General features: G+C 32.4%; 2 protein-coding genes across 11 annotated transcripts; both read left to right on the top strand.

Moving 5' to 3' along the window:
* The first annotated feature begins 5077 nt into the window (after nucleotides 1-5077).
* On the top strand, nucleotides 5078-11284 carry LOC25482726 (uncharacterized). Its single transcript, XM_013611317.3, has 6 exons — nucleotides 5078-6166; nucleotides 8168-8223; nucleotides 8321-8551; nucleotides 9477-9765; nucleotides 10646-10842; nucleotides 10921-11284. Exons 1-6 carry the CDS (start codon nucleotides 5291-5293, stop codon nucleotides 11072-11074), a joined length of 1803 nt encoding a protein of 600 aa, XP_013466771.1. The 5' UTR covers nucleotides 5078-5290; the 3' UTR covers nucleotides 11075-11284.
* A 4610-nt stretch (nucleotides 11285-15894) lies between these two features.
* Nucleotides 15895-24774, top strand: LOC25482727 (uncharacterized). 10 transcript variants are annotated; one of them, XM_039834143.1, is made up of 9 exons: nucleotides 15895-16163; nucleotides 16385-16908; nucleotides 19345-19450; nucleotides 19785-19859; nucleotides 20526-20646; nucleotides 21259-21341; nucleotides 23183-23244; nucleotides 23355-23460; nucleotides 24294-24774. In XM_039834143.1, the coding sequence occupies exons 2-9, from the start codon at nucleotides 16571-16573 to the stop codon at nucleotides 24450-24452; spliced, it is 1050 nt and encodes a 349-aa protein (XP_039690077.1). In that variant the 5' UTR covers nucleotides 15895-16163; nucleotides 16385-16570; the 3' UTR covers nucleotides 24453-24774. The 10 variants fall into 10 exon arrangements, with proteins under 10 accessions (XP_039690077.1, XP_039690078.1, XP_039690082.1 ...); XM_039834144.1 differs by having other exon boundaries at nucleotides 16420-16908; XM_039834148.1 differs by having other exon boundaries at nucleotides 15897-16163; nucleotides 24290-24437.
* The last annotated feature ends 289 nt before the right edge of the window (nucleotides 24775-25063 follow it).

A 25063-nucleotide genomic window follows, 5' to 3' on the forward strand; every position in this document is an offset into this window, starting at 1 on the left:
CCTCCTCCACTTCCAAGCCTCTCCCCCTCTTCCCATCCTAAATGACACATCTCGACAACCCTCGAAATCATGTTTTCTACCAGCTTATATAGACGATTAAATCTCAACCTTAGAGGAATAACACCCACCCACGAGTCCAACCAAACATACGTATTAACTCTATTGTCAATTACCGTCAAACCATATTATATTTATAAAATATTAGCTTATTAATATTAATAAATTAATAGAAGTAAAATTTTGCATTTGAAACATTTTTTCAGAATTAGAATACAGAGTAGTTATTGTTGAAACTTAAAACAAAAAATAAAAATATGTTAATTGTCCTTGCTATATATCCTTTCACTTTTTCTTAAGGAGATATATCCTTCTACTTATAAATCACGGTTAAATATAGAGTTAAATATGTTTTAGTCCCTATAAATATGTCAACTTTTCGTTTTAGTCCCTATAAAAAATTTCTTCAACTTTTAGTCCTCCAAATTTTTTTGATCTTCACTTTTGGTCCCTCCTTTAAAGTAAACTCATATGTAGAATTCATATTTTTGAATAAAATTTTGTAGAAATATTTATAATATTATAAGGATATCTCCCAAAAAAAATAGAATTTTTTACCAAACTATGAATTAAATATAAATTTATATATTTTTTGTGGTAAAATTTATATTTAATTTATGTTTTTTTTTTCTAAATTCTATTTTTTTTTTTGGAGTGATTTTTACAATATTCTATACATTTCTGCATAATTTCATTAAAAAAAATACAAAAATTTACTTAAAAATAGGGACCAAAAGTGTTAGGTTGAAAATTTTATAGGGGCTAAAAGTTGAAGGAAAATTTTAGAGGCACTAAAATGAAAAGTTGGTATATTTATACGGACCAAAAACATATTTAACCCTTAAATATATTTATATCACAATATTATTTAAATACAATTAAAATTAATCGACTAACCACTTATGATTATATTTATTAAAAAGAAATATTTTTCTCTTGTTCTAATAAAAAAAGCAATATTTTTCTCTTGTTTTAATAAAAAAGCAATATTTTGCTGCTTACAATAAAATTCTATACACCCCCTAAAACAAATTCTAAGCACATTTTTATGAAACTCCCATAATATTTCTAGTAAATTATAAAAAGATTTACTTCCTTTAAAAAAAAGATTTTTATAAAATGATAGAGAGATTACACATTTTTGCCAACCTAAATTATTCAATTGATAAAGAGTTGACTTATACTCTATAAATGGTAAGTTCAACTCATATCACCAATATTAGGACTTCGTTGTATCCTTTAAAAAAAATTATAAAATGATAGAGAGATTACACGTTTTTGCCAACCTAAATTATTCAATTGGTAAAGAGTTGGCTCATACTCTATAAATGGTAAGTTCAACTCATATCACCAATATTATTAGGACTTCTTTGTGAATAATGAGTAAATATATTTATAAATACTCTATAAATCTTGATGCTTACTCTAATTATAACAAACCTCAAAAATCCTTACCTAAACATTTTGAAAAGAAAGAAAGAAAAAAAAAAGTTGAGACGTTTTTCGTGCCAATTCCCCAAACTTTGTGCTGACCTTCGATTGTGGCTAATTGAGATTAAGAAAAAGGAAAGAAGATGGAAATTGTCCTAATTTCACATAAGGCCCCCACTTGGACACAAACTAATGCAATTTGGGTAACTATCACTTTGACCCTTGCCCATTCTCTGAGAAGTTAGTTGACCCTTTACTCTTGTCAATACTCCAACAACACAATCAATCAGTTTAATGGCCTAGATTATCGCCACATTCCATGAGAACAAAAATTCAAACATACCCTTGTCACATACAATACGTTTCTTTCACATAGTGCCAATTGGTTCATCAGGCCAAAGGGTATTTTCGTCACTTTAAGGGTATTTTTTTGGTAAAAAATCATGAAACAAGTTTAAAGTGTCCTAAAGTGATCATGAAAGTGTTGTTAGGTGCTGTCTCCGGCCAGCATAATCGGTTGGTGAATCAGTTATGGTACTACTTTGTTATGTCCCTTTCTAGTGGATCACACGTTGGGTATATCATTCTAATTACGCGTATGAATCAACCAATTAACACTCTAAATTGACAAGGATAAGTGTTTACATTTGAGCTTTTTGTTTGATCTCTTAGACCCGAAAAAGAAAAAAAAAACTAAAATATCTTTATAATAAAATAGATTATCATTGTATTATCCAATAAAATAAGTCTACTTAAAATTCAATTTACGTAAGTCATATAATCTGAGTTCAAGTATTTGTATGTAAACTCGTATTATCATTCACTATACACTATAATGTAAACAAATCAACTTATATAAACCTTTAAATAGAAGAAAAATATACGAGTCTACGTAAACTCAATTTACATAAGTAATGTAAATTGAGTATATGATAGTGTATGCAAATTAAGTTTACACTACATCTCTGAAATTGAAGAGATGTAGCTTGACTAACTGTTATTCGCGGATGACTAAAGGATCATAACCTGCAAAAACAGAAAATAAAACGTAAAATCTGAGGCGTGACAATGTCACTGAACTAAGGAATTATCTGCAGAATTGCGTAACTTCCCCATAGTACAACAGGTTCTTCTCGGCGGTAAGCGTACGGAGACTATCAGGACACGAGAAAAATACACAAACTCAATGACTGAGACTTTTAGTAATTTTGTAACACTTAAAGAAGTAGCTTTGAAGAAAATGGTTTCTAACTCACTTAATTTCACGTAATGAAGATTATGTTCTTATAAAATAGTATGCAACAAGTTTCTTATTCCACTCAAATGTAAGTGGATGCTATTAATTAGGTAAGTGGGGATTGACCAAATAATGATGCTTAAAATGATGCCAAGACTCTAAATAATATCTCAATGCTTGTTAAAGGTTTCTTGAATGAAAGCTATCTAATAGCAAGTAAATAACACTGGCTAAATAAAAACATGTAGCTTGGCTTGAGAAAAAATAGGAAGTAAGGTTGAACTCAATAAACACGTTTTTAGTTTTAATAATAATAATAAACAATGCCTCAGACACCATCTCAAAAACCACCCCATTCCTATTTCAGGAATGAACATAACACCAACACACTCCACCGTCTCAAGTGTCAACAAACTATTAAATATGTACTAAACAACTAAGTTGTTCCTACTAACTCATAGCTCATTTAAATTTGATAAGTCCACCTGCCTATCTCAAATTCAGCTACTCCAAACAACTGGTGTAGCTCCATAAGAAAATAATTAAATCAGAGAAGCAAGGATAACAACAATCAAAGAATATGTCGACTGAAACATCGATATAAATAGTGGCATTTCCCGCCGTTGGGTATGCCCACACTTACTTGGGCATTAGAATGTCCTTTGTAGATACATTCCCTCGTTCGGAGAAGGAGCATACGACCAATCGTGGGAGTATGTTCGTTAACATGAAGATTGTACCTTATGCTTAGGAGGTATACCCCGTTTGCTTATGCAAAAAAAATAAAAAAATTGACAAACAGAAACACAAAGTTACCCACCACTTAATTAATTTTTGGTGAGACCTTTTTCTGAACAAAAGTACCCTCAGCTTTAAATCAAAATCTATAAATATTTTTTAGTTGAACATTTTTTGTTTCAAATTTTCCATAACAATCTAATATTGTTTCAAATTTATATTAAAAAACACACAAAATATTAATACAAGAAAAATGTGGATAGACACCCATGTAGTGTTCATTTCTCTGCTAATTTATGATATTGAAAATATACGATGTTCAATAAGAATCATGACCATCCCCGATAATTCGGATCGGCCCTGTTATAATCTTGAGAATTTTTTATTTAAAAGGATTGAAAATTTAACATCCTTTATAGTGACATACAACTAAGTTGTAGTTAAATATATAAGCAACGATTCAAACACTACTTTTATCTACAGTCAAATAGACATTTATCTATGGACAGTGCCTAATTGACATCAAAATTGTTGTCATTTAGACTTTTACCTACAAATAAATGACATTGTGTGACGGATTCTGACCATAGATTTTCTTCCTTTTTAAATTTTGAGGCCCATCTATGATTGATGCCTTGTGTCAAGAGTCTTATTGCACTTACAGAGGACTGACCTTGGAGGTACTAATTAACATTTTCCATATTTATATTCTCTCTTTCATTTATCATGTTTTAATTTTTATGGAACGATATCAAGAAGTCTTAGCTCAACTGGCAAAGTGCCGAAATTGTTAGACCGGATGCCATGACCGGGGTTCGAACCCCGGTACCTCCACTTGTATGTGTCAGTTTATAATGGCTTTGTCATTTCGTCTATCTACCAAAAAAAAAAAATTATGGAATGATAAAATGAGATAGTTATTGTGAAACGAATTTTGTTTTTACCGAAAGTCAAACATGGCATGGTAGCGAAAAGAAGTCAAACATTAATTATAAATAATTTCACAATTATGTCACATTTAAATTAAATATATTTCTCTTGACCAAAAAAAGAAATAAATATGTTTCTCCAAAAAAAAAATTATTTATTTCTTACAAAATATATTTTTTATGACAAAAATTAAGGATGGAAGGATAGTACCTCACTCAGACCACAAAGCATACCCATTCACAATAAAAATTATATATACCTTATTCCAAAACTCTTTTGATCAAATGCTTTTCTTTTTACCAATATAAAACACAATAGCACCAATTTTTTTTTCCAATGACAATTGAAAATAAAAGTTAGTATGCACAAATAAATGAGTTCATAGTTTTTTTTTACAAGATAAAGAGCCCATAGTTAAACTTCAATTCCTTAAAAAAAAAATTAAACTTCAATCAAAATTTCCGACTTAACAATTTAAACATTTTTGTTTGAATTAAAACTTGTGGACCAATTCTACCCATTTAATGATTAATTTAAATACATTATTATTATTGCACCATGTATCTCACATCTCACGGGATTAAGAGCCAATGTACTAAAACCTCTTGTAATTTGAAAATTTATAATTTTTTTTTTTTTTTTCTATATAGAAGAACAAGTAGTAGCATAAACCCACGTCCGTCGTATCCATCATCTGACTCCTTCCTCGTATACTCCCCTCTACTTTGTCAATATCCATAATCCATATCCCATTCTTTCATCACCATGATTCACCAAATTACCATTTTTGGACTTAATCAATCAAATTCATCACATTAAATACCCCATTATCTTCCTCATTTCATTTCACTCTTCCTCAATCTCATTTCTCTTCCATTTTCTCCTTCAAACATCAAAATGGGTTTTGATGTAGAACAACACAACCCAAACTCAACAATAAAAACAACTCAAAACATTGTTTCTACCGAAAACAACACCAACGGTAACATAACTGTTACAAAAAAAACACTTTCACTTATACAACCTCATTCACTTCTCCCAAAACCAACACCACCAATTTCAAATTCACACCCCCCAAACGAAACAATTCCATCAACACTCAAAACTTTCTTCCAACAACGCAGTAATGATCTGTCATCAGCAATCTCCAGAACCATCACATCGTTAAAACACTCTATAGACGATAAAAATGAGTTTAACGATGTGACTGAGTTCAATCTCTCCGGTTTAAAAGTAGTAGTAACTACTCCTGTTTTTTCCAACGACAGAGTGTCGTTGGGAAAAGTACAAATAACAATGTTTTCAAAATCGAACTGCAGAGACTGTTCTGCAGTTCGAAGATTTTTCAAAGAAAGACGATTGAAATTCATCGAAATCAACATTGATGTGTATACAGAGAGAGAAAAAGAGCTGAAGGAAAGAACTGGAAATTCAAATTCAACTGTTCCAATGATTTTCTTCAACGACAAGCTAATCGGAGGATTAGTGGAATTAAACGCGATGAGGAAGAACGAAGGCGGTGAATTGGAGAAGAAACTGATCGAAATTGCGAATGGAAAATATTCCGGTGATATTCCGGTGGCACCGGAGTATGGATTTGATGAGATGGTGGAGATGGAGAAGGAGGATGAGATAGTGAAGGTAGTGAGAGTATTGAGACAGAGATTACCGATTCAAGATCGGTTGATGAAGATGAAGATTGTGAGGAATTGTTTTGATGGAAATGAATTGGTTCAGCTTCTTGTGAGAAACCATGGTTATGTTCATAATAAGGTGTGTTCTGTTTTTGCATTTTGTTTGATTATTTTGAATTTGTTAGTTTTTGTTTTTTTTGGATTTTTAAGTTTTTTTTTTTTTTTATGATTGGTTCTATAGTTTTAAAAATTATATTTGGGATTTTTTAGTTGACTTTTGATTTTGAAAGATTATAGTAATAATCTTTTTTAGCTTAAAATAATATTTGACTGTTTTGGATAGTAATGAAAGAGTTCAAAGGAGTATTTATTGAGATTTATTTAAAAGAAAGTATTTAATGGATGGTCCTACTATACACATAGGCATGGCAATGAGGCGGGGTGGGTACGGATTTTACTTTTCTGGTCCGGTATCTGATTCTTATATACTTACCCGTTACCCTACCTATACTCAACGGGGATGAGAAATTGAATCTCAACCCCCATACCCGACGGGTTCGGGTATCCCGCCTCATCCCCGTCCCCGCATTGAATAATTGTTTTTAATAAAAAAATAAAAGTTTCTTTTTATTTTCAAGAGCAACGTTATAATACATTATCGAACAATACACCCACTTTAATATTTGTTAGACGGAATGATTTAGTTGATACTTTAAATATCAATGGTAGTTTTTATTAACATGACAATTATCAAACAAAATACTCGTGTTTTGAAATCGGGGAAAACCCATACCCATAACCAAACCCAGTCAAGACGGAGAAAACCCGTCAGATTGAGTTTGGTTCGGACAGGTAACCGCAGATATAGGTTTTGTTGTCATGCCTAAATTACACATTAAGAAAAAGAAAAAAAAAAAAAAAACACTAAGGGCCTGTTTGATTGAATTTTGCTTTTCAGTTTTTAAATTCTGTTTTATAAATCACTTTTACAAAACACTATTTAAGATTAAAGTTAAAAAAAAAAAAACGTGTTTGATTATCGTACTTTTAAATCAGTTTTCAGTATTTTAATTTTTTAAAAGATTTACTAAAATGCCATTAATAAAAGACTTCCGTGTTTTGCAGTTGAGAGAAAACTTGAAAACAAAAAGCAAAACAACTTTTGGCAGTTTCCGTTTTTCAGTTTTTAAAACAATAAAATTGGAACAGTTTTTAAAAACTTCATCAAACAAGTTTTTAAAATTTTCAATTTTATAAAATAGAAAAACAGTTTTTGAAAACCATTTCAAACAGGCCCTAATTCTTTCAACAATTATATATTTAAATGAATCTATAGTGTAATATTAACTATTTTTCATAATCTAACAATTTTTTTTGGTACAATCAATAATAATCTTAGAATTTAATTTTGTATATGCATACAAAAGTGTAACATATGTCATTTGCTAACGATGGATTTAGTCCAACTGATATGAAACTTTGACACGTTACTTAAGTGGTGAAATGTTCGATTGACTCTTCAAGAGAAAATTTGATTGAGTGAGGATAACTTACATTGTGTGCCTCACAATTTTCTGATGGAGATTAGTCCTTAATATGTATCTTAATTCTTAACATGTAAACCAAAATTTTAGTCTTTTTTTTTAAAAAAAAAATAAAATTGGGATTTCTATTCTAGTATATAGACATTTATGATGCAGATGTAGATAACGACTGTTTATTGTTTTAAAAATTTGAATATTTGCTTCCGCTTTACATTGCATTAATGATACAAGTTTGAATGACACTTTCCAATTGCATTCATTTTGTATTACTGCATTGATTATAGAGTCAAATGAAGTAATTTTTGCAACCAAAGACATACTTAAAAACACTATATTTCAATGACATGTTGTCACATAATTTAATGTGTCCGATAACATGCATGTTGTCATATTCATTATTTGACGGGGCACTTTTGTAAAAAAATAATTCATGTATTTAGAATTTTAGAAACATATTTTACCACAGAAATAATTTATAGATTCTGAATATGTTACATTTTTTAATTAGTTTTACAATTTCAAACATTGTTCCCAAATTATGTTTCTTTAACTATATCTTTCGCCTAAATGATTTTCATTCCAAAACAAATGCTTAGGCTGTTGAGGTTGGAAAACAGTTATGCAAGAAGCACTTCATCCATCCTGTTTTCGGGTAAGAAAATAACTTTTGAAACCAAAGAAAGCTACAAAATGTTTTTAAGCAATAGTCCTTGATTAATTTTCTTGTCATTCTCAACTATTTGATTTAGGGAAAATGGTTTTGAGGAGGGAAATCACTTCTATCGATTCCTTGAACATGAACCGTTTATCTCAAAATGTTTCAATTTCCGGGGTGCTACAAATGATAGTGAACCGAAAAGTGCAGCTGCAGTTTGTGATAGACTTACCAAGATTATGTATGCCATTCTTGAGTCTTATGCTTCTGAAGATAGGAGACATGTTGATTATGTGGCCATCAGCAAAAGTGAAGAATTTAGGAGGTATGGTAGTAAATCTTATTGTCTATCACGACATCAACACAAGTAGTTTCATTCAGTGATTTCATTTTCTTAAACTCTTAGCGGTGTCTACTTTTTAGTGTCCATCTCGTATCCAATGTCCATATTTGTGTTGGCACTTGGTTCTACTGAGAAATGAGGATGAATGAAATGAAGGGAGAAAAATTAACAGAAGTACATCCTTATACGTTAGTTTAACTTGGATACAAAGACTGCTATGTATAGAACATGTCAAGGTGCACGATACAAGGAAAAGAAAGGCAGAGAATAACAGAATTCCTAACTGTCATAGCTGCTAGTGATGGTGTGGCAGCCATAGCTCATAGGTAGCTTGCAAAACAAGTAACTCTTTAAGAACCTTGGAACACAAGTCACTGTCTGATGCTGACACGACCATGCCACATTTAGCTTCATTCAATTACTTCTATTTCTTAAATTATTGCATGTGCTTACACGTTAGTGTCACGTACGGTGTCTGTGTCCGTTCTTGATAGATTAATTATCTCCGGTTTGCAACTTATATTTTTTAAAAACAAATGTAGTCATTGTCCAATCTTAGTTTTCACTAGACAACTAGGGAATGAATGTTTGATTTTGATCATTTTGAGAAATATGCTTGCTCCTAAACTTTCTTTCTCATGTCTTGAAATCGGAACCTCCACCTTTGGTCCAGTGTTGTCTACATGTCTGGTAAAACTTCTATTCTTTTTAAAGAAAATACCTGAATTTCCTGGTATCAGAAATAAGGTTCTTGGTGCCTGTAACCCACTTTTGAACCCTTCCCTTTCGACATGTATTATATAATAGTACTTTTATTTCAACAATACCTAAGCTAAACTTGAATGAAATCTATGTTACTTCTGATATGAGGAGCATTACTTTGCTGAAGTGATTTTCTAAACTGCAGGTATGTAAACATGACACAGGATCTGCAACGGGTCGATCTCTTAGAACTATCAGAAAATGAGAAGCTCGCATTCTTCTTAAACTTGTACAATGCCATCGTCATCCATGCTATGATAAGAGTAGGGTGTCAAGAAGGTGAAATTAACAGGAAATCCTTCTCTGATTTCCAGTATTTGATTGGAGGACATCCTTATTCTCTTGCCACTATAACAAATGGTATCCTTAGAAGCAATCGGAGGTCGCCTTATTCCTTAGTCAAGCCCTTTGGCACAAAAGACAGAAGACTAGAGGTTAGTTTTTGTTTTTCAATATTAAATTTTGGACAAATTTGTTACCTTATGAGCCGGCCTAAGGATTTTGAGAAACATTGTTGCCTGATTCTTTTTGTCTGCATGCATGACCTTTTTGCTTTTACAAAATTTAAAACTAATAGCAAATAATTTTTTTCTTGGTGGACTTAGATTACATGGTTTGTCTTTACGAACATTACATGGTCGGTCTTACTAGAACTGGATTCGAATCCCTTAAGTAAGGTCTGAGATTTGAGTCTTGTATAATGAAAAAGCATGTTTCGAAGAGGAAGTTCCACAACAGGTGGTCATCCATGTTTCCTTACAGAGATTAGTTATAGGCAAAGTCGATACTTTGCACCAATAACTTTATTACCTAAAAAAAGACAGACCCTAAAACTTTAGTTGACGCGCCCTTGGATTACTATCATTGACCAAATAAAATTAAACTAGTGTTGCACCTTCAAATTTTGTGTGAGTTGAGTATGAGTCATAGTTACCGCCCTTTGGGCCAGGCCGAAACATTTGTTGAGTTGTGACTTGGGGATGAGGGTGGCGAAACAAGCCCTAGCCCAGCCCCAAATGAACGGTTCAAGGTAATGTTGTAATCTGGACGGTAGTATTTAAATACTAGTTAGACATTGTAAATTCTTAGCTTTAACTGATAATAGAAAGAAACTTCAGCCACTCTGCATACAAAGACGGAAACAAAATTAGCCAAACTTCGTTACCAAATATCGCGTATTTCCCTTTTGTTTTTCAATTTATTTTGTCTTTATTTCCCATAAAGTGCTGTAACTATTTCAATAAAAATAACATTCTGCTATTGATAATCTGGTTTCGTATGAAGAAATACTGACTTGTTCATACAAAACTACAGCTTGCAGTTGTCAAAATGAATCCTTTGATTCACTTTGGACTTTGTAATGGCACTAAATCAAGCCCAAAGGTGAGGTTTTTTTCACCTTGTAGAGTTGCTGATGAATTGAGATGTGCAACTAGAGAGTTCTTTGAGGATGATGGCATTGAAGTTGACCTAGAGAAGAGGACCCTTCATCTCACTCCAATTTTGAAGTGGTAATTAAGCAACTTATGCACTAATTTCTAGCACTATGCTTATGAAAATATTAATATAGTAATTTATATTATTGGCAGGTACAGTGTTGATTTTGGAAATGAAAGAAATGTGGTAAAATGGATAATGAATTACTTGGATGCAAATAAAGCTGGTCTTTTGACACATCTCTTAGCTGATGGTGGTCCTGTTCATATATCATACAAGAATTATGACTGGTCAATAAATTCTTGAATATTGCAGGACTAGGAAATATATTACACTGAACTTGCATGATGTTTTATTATTGTACATATGTAAGGTTTTTTAATTATTTCTGAATGTGCTGAAACAGTGCAGAATATAGATATGATATATTATGTTAAAGTTTTTTTTATCTTACTATGATGGCCTCCGCAAGTATAAGGGAGTGTAGTTTACATAAAGTATCAGGTTCAAACATTATTGTTTCCTTTGCGCAAAAAAAGAAAAATAATGTTATGTGTAGACATGGAAATGACAATAATATCATGTATGAGAATAAGTGAATCCACACAGAATAAATTCATATCACCTGCGAGTTGAGAATAACTGGATCATTGGTTCAACCTTTGAGTTGCTATAGTTTGCGATAAGAATTACTTGTAAATATCATAACATATAGTGATAGACAAATTTTTTTACAAAAACTATCAACTTATTTTATAAATATATTGGCTTAAATTCACTTTTCGTCTATCTATTTTCAAAATAATGAAGTTGAGAACCATAAATTTAACAATGTCAGCGGGTTGTAGTGAGACGTCATACATGATGTCATGTATCACACATTGATTAGTCGTCTAATGAAAAGACATTACGAAGAGCCACATATGTTGGCAATTCCCATAGTTTGCTGAGGTTCGTTAGGTCTATGTTGGCCTGATTTCTTTGATGTGAACGATGATGATTGATCCATGTAGCTGAGACTTTTATCGGAACACAATTGTATACGCCAAACGTAATTGTGAACTGAAGAGCCAAATTTTTAAGTGGTTTTGGCCATAATGTCCCATTGGACGTGCCAAATTTGTTATCAAACTTGAAAGTTATTTGATGTATCAACTAATAGCTCTTAATTGTGATACAATTTTCTTCAAACGATTACGCTAAGGAAGGAACTCTATCCTTCAACTATGAATTCTTTAACTACTACAAAAAGTGTTAAGTACGGTGTTTGAGTGTTTTTTGAGATACTGAACTAAGAAATGTATAAAATATAAAGTAAAGCAAAATGATAAAATGCTCTAAAAGATTGTTTGATAAATTATGTATCTTGAAAAGTTTACAAAGTCCGGTATTTATAGGTAAGCACTATTCATACTAGCCAAAATGATGTGGGTCACAAAATTTAGCCTTGCTTGATTATCGACATGTGTAATGCTTGGATCCTCCCATTGTTGGGGGTACGCTACGTTCCATGTTTGTCTTGATCTATCCAGTATTGCTACATTTCTTGTTTCCTCTATCCACACATATACAACTTCCTTAAATTGTGTCAATTTACTCAAATTGTGTCTTCATACCCATAATGACTTAAGTTAGTGGTGCTATACACATTAACCACGGGTGGAAGGCTAAATTGTCAAGTTCAATTGCGTTTTGACTGATTCTAACACCTCTACAAGACTACAACCTTCGTGGACCTCAATAGACTTGAGAAAGATTTGACTAATTCACATTTAATTGTATTTGTATTTGCCTAACTTTAATCTCGACCATCAAATTATTATTTTTATGTGTAAATAGTTAACAATAACAACAACAATCAAACCTTATCCCACTAGATAAGGTTAACTATATGAAACATATAACGTCATAATGCTCTATCATAAACCATATTTCGAACTTATGATATCTAATTCTTTTTGTAATAGTTCCTTTTATAGTTTTATTAGGTCTTCCTATAGCGATCTCACTATCATTCGTTTGATCTACTCTTCTTATACTACATAATCTACATGTATTCTCTTTACATGTTAAGTCGATTTTCCTCCATCGTTTCCACTATATATGCTGCCCCAACTCTCTCTCTCTCTCACTCTCCCTCTCTCTCTTTCTCTATATATATATATATACCTCTCTCATTTTTTCCATCTCATTCTAATTTGTCCCTTTTAATCTTATCCCATCTAAATTTACCACACATGTAACACACCTTCCCTATCTTCGATGTTCTTATTTTATTTTTGTGTTGCTTCTTCATCGCTCAACGCTCTATTCCATACAACATTGTTTATTTTACAGTTGTTCGATAAAATTTTAGCTTTAACTCTAGCGATACTTTTGTATCACATAAAACATACAAGACTCTTCTCCATTTAAACCACCCAACTTGTATTGAAGGATTTACATATGCTTCTATGTCTCCATTGTTTTTGTATTATATATCTAAGATACTTAAACAGAGTAACTTGTAATATGATATGATCTTCAATTTTTGTCTCTAATAAGGCTTGCTTCCACTTAGACAAAAGCCATATGCTTCTAAGGCTTGTCTCAAGTCTCTAACCACCCATCAATTCCTCCCTCAATTCTCCATGGAGGACTGCATCATCCGTAAAAAAAAAAAAAAAAAAAAAAAAACATACATCTCAGTGCTAGCTCTTGGATGTTTTCTGTAAGTACATCCAAAAAGATAAGAACTTATGATTGACCATTGGTGAAATCCTATTGTTCTACGAAAATCGTGGTAACCTCATCCTACGTCCGCACACTAGTTAAAGTTCCGTTATACATATCCTTGATAGCTCGAGTATAATAATCCTAACTCATTTCTTCTCTAAGGAAATGCATTGTTGGGGTACAATTTTTTATTTGTTCGACTTAGGTGGGAGTACAAGTTTTTGAGTAAACAAAATCCAGTAACCAAAAAAAAAAAAGTAAACCAAATCCACTTTTATATTAATTAAAAGATGGAAAAAAATTAAAAAGTCATGTGTATGTATCAATGTTTCACAACACCACGTCACCTCCTCAATTCCAACTCACCATGTTTGTTAACTATTGGACAGCGTGACCAAGTATGTTTAATTGTTTAAAAAAAGGAATACAAATTGCAAAATTAAAAGTAGAGGTACGAAATTGAAGATTGATAAAGTTAGAAGACATAAAAACTAATTAAATCTATTACTTGCAATAAAATGATAATTAAAATAAACTAACATGTACATTTTTTTTGAATCGGAAACTAACATGTACTTGATTCCATCATTGACTAAAGATTCAAATATCCGAGTTTAATGGTTATAAGTTCGAACATTAAGTTTTGTATACGAAGATAATTTGATTAAGAAAATCTATCTTATGTGTATAATTAATTCACAAACACCTATTACACTTTTGTGCTCTAAGATTGTGGTTTTTTGTGTTTCGATCAAATGAATTTGCTGTTTTTTTCTCTTAACGTTATCCTTCTAAACAATTACGGCCTCCCTCTTCGACGTGACTTTTGTTCGTCATAAAGACCTGGCGACTAGGTTAACACCATATCCTAGTCTTATTCAAATTACATAGATTTATGCTCTCGCACACTTTGCGAGTTAAGATCTAAATAAAGTAAGATGGATCAAACTAGAAAGGAAAACAATCGTTTAATGAAATGCTCGAATATTGAGATAACACTCAATCCAAATTCCATCACAATATAAAACCCCAAACACAAGACTTAAAAAGTGAAGTGCTTAAAGATTTAAACCATATTGAATCCAAATTCCATCAAGATACAATAAAAATTGACACAAAATCTAAAAAAGAATAAATTAAAATAATGTCTCAAAGTTATAGTTTTACCAACCCAAAAAAATACTAACAAATAGAAAAAGTATGTACTGCCAACCAAACTAGTTAGAGGGTGGCCACAATGATTAAGAAATGAATAAAATATGAAAATGGTTATTATTATTGGTATTCGCACTCCCACTGTTACTAAATTCCAAGATCCACAACACCCATCCATTTCATTCATTCACCTATTCAATTTTGTGTTAGGCTTGCCTACAGTAGGACATCACAAAGTCACGAAATCTATGACATCTACTACCGTTAGATCGAGATCGAACAGTCTAAATTTTATGAGTATACATCTTATTGTTTTTCTAAAACATTAAATTTAAAGTATTTGATCTCGATCCAGCGATCACGTGTGTCGTGACCATGTGAATGTACAAACTAGTCATTGCGTGTAATACAATTTCTTCATTTCTCCACCATGCCTATCTTTTTCTCAAAATTTAAAAATACTTTTAGAAAAATGTTAGCAAATGCTCTTATAACATTGTTTAAGTATTTAAAAGTAGTAACTTTTACATTAAAAATTGTGTAGTTATAACTTTTACTTTACTTGTGTTTGATTTATATTTTAAGACACAATTTCTTTTTGTAAATTTCTTAAAGAATGACCTTATGACACTTGTTAACAAGACTCAAGATTGTTTAAATAAGATGGCACTAGTCTTTTCTAAATTATCTAATTTCTTAACTTCACATTCATCTTTAAATATGCACCAACTTTAAAGCTCTTGAAGAAAAAATTTCCACTCAATTGAGTCTTCATCACTCAAGGAATTTGCTTTCACAGTTACGCGCAAGATACTTTATTTACATAAAAAACTAATGTATCATCTATCTCCACATAAAACTATTAAGACTATTCTTTAAGTAACCGAAATTCATTTAACAATTAACAAATTAACCTCTCCCTCAATTTATTTTAACAAATCAAACACTTTCAACAAATGGTTTTTCATACATACGCCAATCAAATAAATATGAAAATTGATCTTCCCACCATCCGTTTTGATCCAAAATACCAAGAAAATACAAAAATACTCCCAACGAAAATTAATTGCGATCAAAGATCAACAATAACAACATTAGCCATCGACAATTAACTACCACCAGAGAGTATTTTTTTGTATTTTCTCAGTGTTTTGAGCAAAAGTGATGGTGAGAAAATCAATTTTCAATAAATAAATATGCTGCTAAATATCTATCACTTCAAATATAAAACACCCTGAAGCACCTTTTTGTTGATTTTTCTGCATCCCTATTGGTTAAAGTTAAACCTCAAATCCATATCTCTCTCTGATCAATTTCTCTCTCTCTCTAGGGAGAGATATCAAAAAGCAAGTATCTTTTTCAACTTATTATTAATCCACAAAAGTAAAAAAAAAAAGTATCAAATGCCAAATGGGTAGTGGCACTGCCACTGCACTCACAATAACCATCAATTATTCTTCCCACACACAAATTTCTTAACTTTGTTACCAAAAATTCAAAAGGGTCCTCTTTTCTTTATCTTTAGGTAAAAATTTGATATGGGTTTTTTGAGTTTGAGTTTTAAGACTTTACTTACAACTTGTTCTCATCAATTTTGAGCTAAAGTTTGAATTTTTATTTGTTTTTTTGTATAAGGTTTTGTTTTCTTTGCTGAATCTGTGATGTTTCTGAGGGTTTGTGTATTGTAGTTGAATTTAGCAAAATTCCATTTTTTTTTTGTGATAGTGTGTTCTTTTGTGTATTTAGGATCTAATTCCATCTGGGTTTTCTTTCTCTTCAAGGAATTTGAATGGTTTTGGTGAATTGGTGTAGACTTTGTTGCAAAAATGAAGTAAAGTTATAGTTTCTTGGCGAATTGGTGAATTTGAATGTCTGTGGCATATAGTGGTGATTTAGTTGAAGATTAATTTAGATACAAGTAGTGAAAAAGTGATGGCAGCAGAGTCAAATACTGGTTTTCATTATGGTGATATGAATTCATCGTTGAATTGGCATGCAATATCATTTGAATCTGGTGGTGTTGTTAGTAGCTTGCCTGAGATGGTTCCAATGGGAAATTATTTTGGGTTGAACAATGATACAGCTGGGATGATGATGTATTCGGGGAATTCAGGTGTTGTTAATAGGAATTCGTCGGTTTTAAGTCAACCGGGGATTGCGTCTGGCTGTTCTCTTCTTGTTGATTCTGTCCCTGGATTGAAGCATGATGCAGGTTTGGCTGCTGAGTGGTCTGTTGATGAACAGTATAAATTGGAGGAGGGGCTTCTCAAGTAAGTAATTTATCTTTGGTTGTCGTTCTTGTTATTGGTTTTTGCGTATGATGTACAATTTCAATCACTTGACACGACATTGACACGTCAATATCGATAGTACTCTGAGAAAACATAATTGATTGTAACCACACACATGTGTTGTGTCGGTAAAAATTTGAAGGCATGTCTGACACCGGACGCATCTTCAGTGTGAAGTGTCGGTGCTGCATAGATTTTGACATCTTTGTATTTCATTGCTGCTGCATAGTAACTTTGTTTCGGTAGAGTACTTTGACTTTTTCAGGAACATAATTTGAAATGAGCATAATCATGTATTTCACATATCTTTGTTGTCACTCAACTACAACTTCAACAACTCTTAGAATTTGGGTTGGACCTAACTCAACCCTACAAAACCAGTTTGTAAGGTGAGGACTTCCCATCATAAACATAAAATACATTTTAGGTCACATCTCATCCAATGTGAGACTCTTAACACACTCTTCTCAAGCTAAGGACTAGACATCTAGAGTGTGACTCGAGTAAGCTGATAGTGAGTTACCGAACTGATCTTAGATAGACTCTTACATCACCTTAGAATTTGGGTTGAGCATAACTTAATCCTACATAATCGGTTTGTAAGGTGAGGACTGCCCACCTCTTATAAACACAATTTTCCGGCCCTATATCTCACCCAATTTGGCCTGAAAGCTTTGTCTTAAATGAAGGCCACAGTGTTGTCTAACTACAGTTTCAGTACGTAGGTATTGTTCAATAATATTTTCAATAATTATGGAGGAACTGCTTGGCTTAAATGGTATGATTGTTCAATAATATTTTTCTTTATGGCAAAAAAAAAAAGATAGGAGGAACTGTTTGGCTGAGACATTGACACAAAATTATAAAGAAAAGAAACTCTAGACGCAACTAGGAATGTGAAACAATTCAGGAATGCAGCAAATAGAAGTTCTGAACATAATCATAATTCATATCCTTAGTAGTCCTCAAAAACCAAATGGAATTTGTAAACATGGTCATAATTCATATCTCATAGCAGGTTTAGGGCCATGAAGCCATTATTTTTCTTATCTTACGTTCATAAAGGTAGACAATTGTAGTTATGCTCTTTCCGTCTTTCTGGTGTTAGCTATTTCAAGGCTTTGTGCATCAACGACATGCTGAGAGACTCTGCATCCTTGCTGCATTTATAGTTCTCTGTTTTCATTGCACTTGTTTTGTATTTTTTCAGCTTCTTAGATACTTTATCTATGTGCTTCACTTGTTCTAATTTGTATTTCTATCTATTTATTCTCCATTTTGTTTTCTTTTTTCAAATCTGAACCTTTATGTAGAGAATGTTTCAAATACAACAAGTTAACAATGTTGACTCTATGATTCATTACTCTTCATACTTTTAAAAGTGTAATTAGGGAATAAAACTATTGTCCTTTCCTTTTGCTTGTCCTCCATCTTTTTTTATGGAACCGCGTACCCGCTTTTCCGTCTATAACATTCTCTTCAATTTCCAAAAGCGATATTTCTTTCTTAATTCCAACATCAAATGCTGCAAAGCCTACTTTTATTTTCTATTCTTTTGTCGACAATGTGTTATATATCCCAGATAGCGGAAGTAGCGGTCGACTCCAAGCACATTATAGAGGGATTCCTAAAATACTCCTAGCAAAAAGCCTTAGAGCCTGTTTGGTTGAGTTTTGATTTTCTGTTTTTAAAAATTGTTTTCTAAATCATTTTCAGAAAAGTATTTTTGGGAATATAACAAAATAAAATCTGTTTGGAAATCCAATTTTTCAAAATTGTCTTTGAGATGAAAAGTTCAACATATTTATAGTGATGCCATTAATGAAAAGTTCATGTTTTCCGCATGTTTTCGAAACACAGAATAGAGAAAGAAAACACCTAAAAGATGTTTTGGTTTTTTCGTTTTTAAAAACAGAAAATCGAAACAATTTTTGAATACTAATATCAACAAAAACTCATTGTCAAACAAGTTTTTAGTTTTTTACTTTTTAAAAACTAAAATACAGTTTTTAAAAAGCAAATCAAACAGGCCCTTAACCTTTAAAATTTGAAATTTGGAAGTTATTCCGGGGTTAGGTATGGCACTGTAGCAGCTGCGGCATCCACTATTTTGGACGCTATAGTGGCTGCTAATGCTGTGGCCACTACGTTAAACTGCTCCGCTACAGCATGTCCTGTAGTAGCCAGGGGTCGCTCAACTACAGCGCTATAGGTCCGCTATTGCATGCTATTGACAACGCTTTGACATTTGTATGGTCCTATATTTTTCTATTCAACTAGAATTGCTTGAATCAAATTGGCTATGCCAAGCTTTTTGTCCCACAGTTTTTTATATTCTAGTGCTAATATGTCTTCCTCTTTATATATTTTCTATTGCATAACCCTTGTTTTCTTTCTTTTTTTGCCCTCTTTCATGGCTAGACATGCTGATGAGCCGAGTATCATGAGGTACGTCAAAATTGCTGCCTCATTGCGTGATAAAACTGTTCGTGATGTTGCTTTGAGGTGTAGGTGGATGACTGTAAGCTCTTGTTCTCTTAACAATGTCTTCAATCTTCCTAATATTATTTTATTAAAAATGTTATTGATTTCTGATATTTTCATACAAGATAAAAAGGATAAGAATGACCGTATTTAAAGATTATGTTCCATCTCATGATCAAATTGATATTTTTTAATTAAATAGAACAAGTTACCTTAGCTTACCTCTTTTCTCCATTCAAAAGTGAAAAATACTATGTTCTGCACAAACTTTCATCCGGATAAATGGATTAAGTATAAACTTGGATATTTATGTAAATAGCACCTCGAAGTATGCATATAGGAAATTAAAATGTGTTCAAACCATTTTGCAGAGAAAGCGAAGGAAATCAGAAGAGCACATGGTAAAGAAGATCAACAATAGGAAGGTACATGAAATTAGGAAGCTGGTGTGTGTTATCTTTCTTATAATATATTTATTGTTTCTTGAAGAATAGTCTGGTTAATCTGAGTAATTTTTGATACAGCATACCTGACCTTTTTAATAGGTTTTTGAATGTTAAATATAATTTTACCATTTTACATCTATGTTTGACGATATACTTGTGTAAATTTTACAGATTAAAAAGACGTAATTTTATGATGCTTTTTGTTTGCGATTCTGAGCTTAATTCTTTCATTCTTTTTTAATCATAAAACATCAATTAAATGGTAGAGAAAAATGCAGTACAAGGTATCTTCTTAAAGAAGGAACATGGAAAACAGTACATGTACATCTAATACATTGAACACATCTTTTCATAAAATCATAAGTAAATGTTATTTTAGATGCCTTATAACAATACAATAGCTATAAAGCGAAAATTTCTTTGCCAAAAAATCTATAATTTTATTCTTACAAAAAATGTTTTTTAGGTCTATGTATATATAAAAATGAAGATCATTGATGAAAACTACCGATTCATGTCTAGGACGTCAGTGACTGCTTTAAATCAAAATATGCTTATGTTTCAAACCATGAACAGGACTCCTCTTTCGATAACATTGAATCAATTAATGTCATTAGGATCTAGTGTTGATTGAAAAAACTGCATTCTAAAGTTTTGCTTCTTCAGGATAAGCCAATGGTTTCATCACCAAAGCAGTGTATGCAACCAGTTCAAACCCCAAGTGTGACCACGTACTCGTGTGTATCACAACATGTGGACAGAAGTCAACGGATACCATATGATAATGGTCAGTATAAGTCAAGTTTTCATGCATTTTTCTTTGCATAGATGCAAGCGCAACACTATTTATTTTTGACTTTTTAGTTTATGTCAGTTTTGTAGACTACAAAACTCTACTAATAACAACTACTAGGTGTAACTGGAAACCCAAAACATTGTTGTCAATATTGGCAATGCATATTGTGGTGGTGGATTTTTTGACAACTGCCATGCCAATTTGTGACGGATATGACGGCGTCATACTGCGGACTTTTGGCTTTCCGCCATGGTCTGCCATCGATAACATTGACTGGAAACTATTCTTTACTGTTTGCTATAAATTTAATTCTAAAGCATGGAGAATGCAAGGATTTAATTATTGACTACCCAGTTATTAAAGCCTAATAAATATGATTATTCATGAACAAGTCTCTTTAAAGTTTAATCTGCTAAGTGGGTAGACTAGGCCCCTAAGGTGTAAATCAGTGTTGTTTATTTACAGTTTTCATTGTTACCTAACTCTCATCACTTCATATGCTCTAAGACTACCTGGCCTTTCCTAGTTTTTGCTGTGTGTCTTAGTGTCACCGCACAGGCGTCATTATTTTGTCAATAATTTTCCCCTTATTTTTACTGTCAGGAATTTGTGATCCCGTGAAGCGACTCTTGGAGCAAAATGCTCAAGCTTTTAGTCAAATAAATTCCAATTTATCTACTTTCAAGGTGATTATCTCCACCTTCATTTTTATTAGTCTTTGTTTGTAAGATCATAAATACTGGTGTAACTGATGATTTTTAAGCCCTTAAAAATATAGATAGAAAGTCTTCTTAATATTATTCATTAATGATTTAATAGTCCAAAATTTAATTTTATGGGACATTGCATATATCCAGGTGTTTTTGTTGATGATTAATTGATGTGTTCTATAGGAGAAGAAATTGTTGGATAAAGAAGAATATTAGAGTAATGTTAGCATATTTACACTTATCAATGTAGTAGCAGCTTAGCTGTATATATTCAGTAGGATAGATAGTAAGTGTAATAACAGAATATGCTGATATTGAGCTTCTAAAAGCTCACTTCCTTTATAAAAAGTTCTGTATCATGTCGAAGGAATGGAAGAATCACTTTTACCAAGTTCTCCGAACAGAGATTACCAATTTTCTATCCAGTCAAGTACTTCATCGCACTTTCCTTTACTTTCCCTAACTTTCTCTCAGTCCTAACATAATATCTAGAGCCTTTTCAGTTTGCTCGGTTCTGAATCCTTTAAATATGTCTGTTTGTCCTCAAGTACATGATCTCCAATCACTTTTCGGCCACGCCGATTCCGAAAGTCCTCTTTTTGGATTCTGATCATCTCGGTCACCGAGTGCCGCAAAACCTACTTCCCTCAGTCCAGTGAACTTCATTCATGCAATTCCTTCGAAACTTGACGGCAAAACCTACTTGCTGTGTTGAAGTGGTCGTCAAAGCGTCCAAGTTGCATTAATATTTGGTAGGTTCATAGATACAAGCAAGGTTTGCCTTTGAAGAAGATTGCGAACTTAACATTGTTAAAGAAGCCTACCACGAATTGGAAGTAACCAAATGATATTTTCCTAGCTTCTCTCTCTGTATCCAGCCTCATGCGTTATACTTACTGGATGCACTCACACATGGCAACTTGTCAAGTCTGGGAGTATCCATGCCTATGTCTTCGGGCTTAAGAAGCTTGATTAGACATCATTTTGTCAATCTATAGTCTCTTTTGCTTTCTTATTAAATATTGCATAACTTGTATCTTCACAATCACAGTCTCAATGCTTAATGTTTCTTCTCAATTTGGCTGAGGATGTGGATGTGGCTGCGGCAGAGGTCATGATTAGGTAGCTTTTAATCAACTTTTCAACCATGTCACAAGTATGGTCATAATGCATACAAATGTTGTCATTGGTTTGAATAAATTGTGCCTCCACCACCATCAAATTCATCTAGTTACTCACTCATCACCAAACATCTATGAAGCACCCTTGTCTCCTGTATAAGATGCTCAATAATCAACTTTGCTCGCTGCTCAATATCCTCAGTTAGCTTATAACAAGGTGTTGCTCCTCCAAGGCCCTCTAACTCTCCGTATTGGATCTAGATTCGGGAGCTTCATATCATGTTATAACTAACCCAAAAGCGTAATGCTCAAGTCCATACGTAGCACTAGTCCTGTGAGCCAAAGTTCCAACAGTTGCATTCTACGATGCTTCACTTGGCCTTTTTCTGATCAATCCCTCCGAATGAAGTGTGATTTAAGATTCATTTATTTTAACTTGTTGAACCATCTGAACCTTAGACAAGATAATCGTAATTTAACTAGAAATACGATAACTTAGCTGGGGATACACAGTAAAGGCTTCATAGTTATTGATTTTTACTTGCTTTATCATGTTTTTTTTTCTTTTCCTTTGATTTATGTAAATCCTTTCTCTGTAAATTTTGTATTGTCCTATGATACTATTCACTATCTGAATTAGTTTTTGCCTTTTTGGCCTCTAAGCTTGTGATGATGATCATTTTCATTTATAAACAGTTGCAGGATAACATCGACCTCTTCAGTCAGACACGGCACAACATTAGTACCATTCTTGATGAGTATGTGGATATTTTCAACAAGTTCACTTTTAGTATAATCAAAATCTACTTTTTTTTTGTGTACAAATTTGAATTTGATGTCTATTGCCTTTTGAAGTTTATTGATTAAGTTTGTGCAGCATGAGAGCGATGCCTGGTATAATGAGCCAAATGCTTCCACTTCCTGTGTCGATTGACGAGGACCTTGCAAGTAGTATATTACATAATAAAACTCAGGTAAGTTGCTGCCTTGCTGGTTAACAAAACTCATTTCATGTATTTCACTGTTCCTTCGTTGATGTTACACCATCTTGCTTCCATTTATTTTCGTGTGCATTATGCTCCTCTAATTAATTGAAAATTTGAATCTCATTGTCCACATACAAATAGCAACAAATTGAACACATTAAGGGACCGAAACAATGCGAAGTAAAAATGTCATGAAAGATGCTAATGGCCTGTTTGGTTTGTAAAGCCTTTTTCGGTTTTCATTTTTTATTTTTTTAAAAATGCCACTTTGTTTTCACTTCATTTCCATTTTACTAAGATTCATAGAAGAGTGATTTACAAAAATTATTACAAAAATAGGTGTTTCTGTTAGCTGAATGATATGATGACCTAACAATAATAGTTTTGTGAAATTGCTGTCACTTTAAGGCCCTTTTTGGATGAACAATTTAATTAAACGCTTATAACTTAAGTTCTTGTCATATAAGTGCTTATGTATAAGCTATTTCTATAACAAAAGATAAAGTCAAATTAGTTTCAAGTCAGCTATAAGCCTTTTTTCAAAAGCTATCATGCACAACCTATGGAAATAAGCTAAAAACAACTTACACAGATATCACAAGTTGTATCTATAAGATTTTCCAAATAGTCTCCAAGTGCTTATGATAGTGGATATGCTCAAATAAGCCAATTCAAATAGGCCATACATCATAATTAGAACTTCTTTTTATAATGCTTCTTTTGGTGCTTAAATTTAACATATTTCAGTGCTATTTGTGAACTGAATTTTTTTGTATCAAATATGAAAGTTGATTAGTTTATGTATTACCAATTCAAGCTAGGAAATTTCTGACTCCATCAAGATTGCCTACTCAAAGTGGACAAGTGTAGAGAGATTGGCATTTTTTGTGTGGAAGTCAATTGTTTTGGTGCTGCATGGGATTGAGGAGCCACATCATAACCAATATCACACTATTCCGGAGTTTCTAATTCATCTTTGATCTTACTTTTCTAGTTTGTCTATTTTGTTTGAAGGAATATTTGCACTTTTGATGTATAAATATTTGCAAAAGGAAAAAAAGGATAGGTAAAAGGAACTAGCGTATCAATGGTTTTGGATTATTGATTATTCTATCATGGCCTTAGGAACTGATGTAGATCTTTGATTCTAGTTTGCCATGGTGACTAGCTGGCTGGTTTTGTAATATGTAAAGGAAAATCATTATTATTTACATTGTTTCATGGTTGTACATGAGGATAACAAATTAATGTCATTTGCAATTTGTGGAAATTAATGGCTTTAGCCATTTAATTGATACCAAATTTGTATTTATTTATTATTGAATTGCTTATGTATGTTCAATCGGCAAATGCTGATATTGTTAGGCTATGCACTTTTATCCGGATTCAAACTCAGGATGTGTGAGTTTTAGTAGTGTTTGTCACTTCGTCCAGAAACACAGAATTGCTTATGAATGTCTATACTTTGAAGATCCTCCCTATGTAAAGACTTATCCATCTATGGGAGGATGACAATTATTGGATTTCTTATTGGTCCTATTTATAAGAAATAAAGAACTAAATCACAAAGATTAAGGGACCGTTTGGATTG

Source organism: Medicago truncatula, chromosome 1 (assembly GCF_003473485.1).
Source record: "Medicago truncatula cultivar Jemalong A17 chromosome 1, MtrunA17r5.0-ANR, whole genome shotgun sequence".
Classification (NCBI taxonomy): domain Eukaryota; kingdom Viridiplantae; phylum Streptophyta; class Magnoliopsida; order Fabales; family Fabaceae; genus Medicago; species Medicago truncatula.

What these genes read in the sequence shown, in the direction of transcription:
- LOC25482726 (XM_013611317.3), top strand. Translation starts at nt 5,291, where the DNA reads ATGGGTTTTGATGTAGAACAACACAACCCAAACTCAACAATAAAAACA. An exon ending in TTCATCCATCCTGTTTTCGG is followed by an intron (nt 8,224 to 8,320) that starts GTAAGAAAATAA and finishes TATTTGATTTAG; the next exon opens with GGAAAATGGTTTTGAGGAGG. An exon ending in CTCACTCCAATTTTGAAGTG is followed by an intron (nt 10,843 to 10,920) that starts GTAATTAAGCAA and finishes TATTATTGGCAG; the next exon opens with GTACAGTGTTGATTTTGGAA.
- LOC25482727 (XM_039834143.1), top strand. Translation starts at nt 16,571, where the DNA reads ATGGCAGCAGAGTCAAATACTGGTTTTCATTATGGTGATATGAATTCA. An exon ending in ACGGATACCATATGATAATG is followed by an intron (nt 20,647 to 21,258) that starts GTCAGTATAAGT and finishes TTTTACTGTCAG; the next exon opens with GAATTTGTGATCCCGTGAAG. An exon ending in TATTACATAATAAAACTCAG is followed by an intron (nt 23,461 to 24,293) that starts GTAAGTTGCTGC and finishes AATTCAAGCTAG; the next exon opens with GAAATTTCTGACTCCATCAA.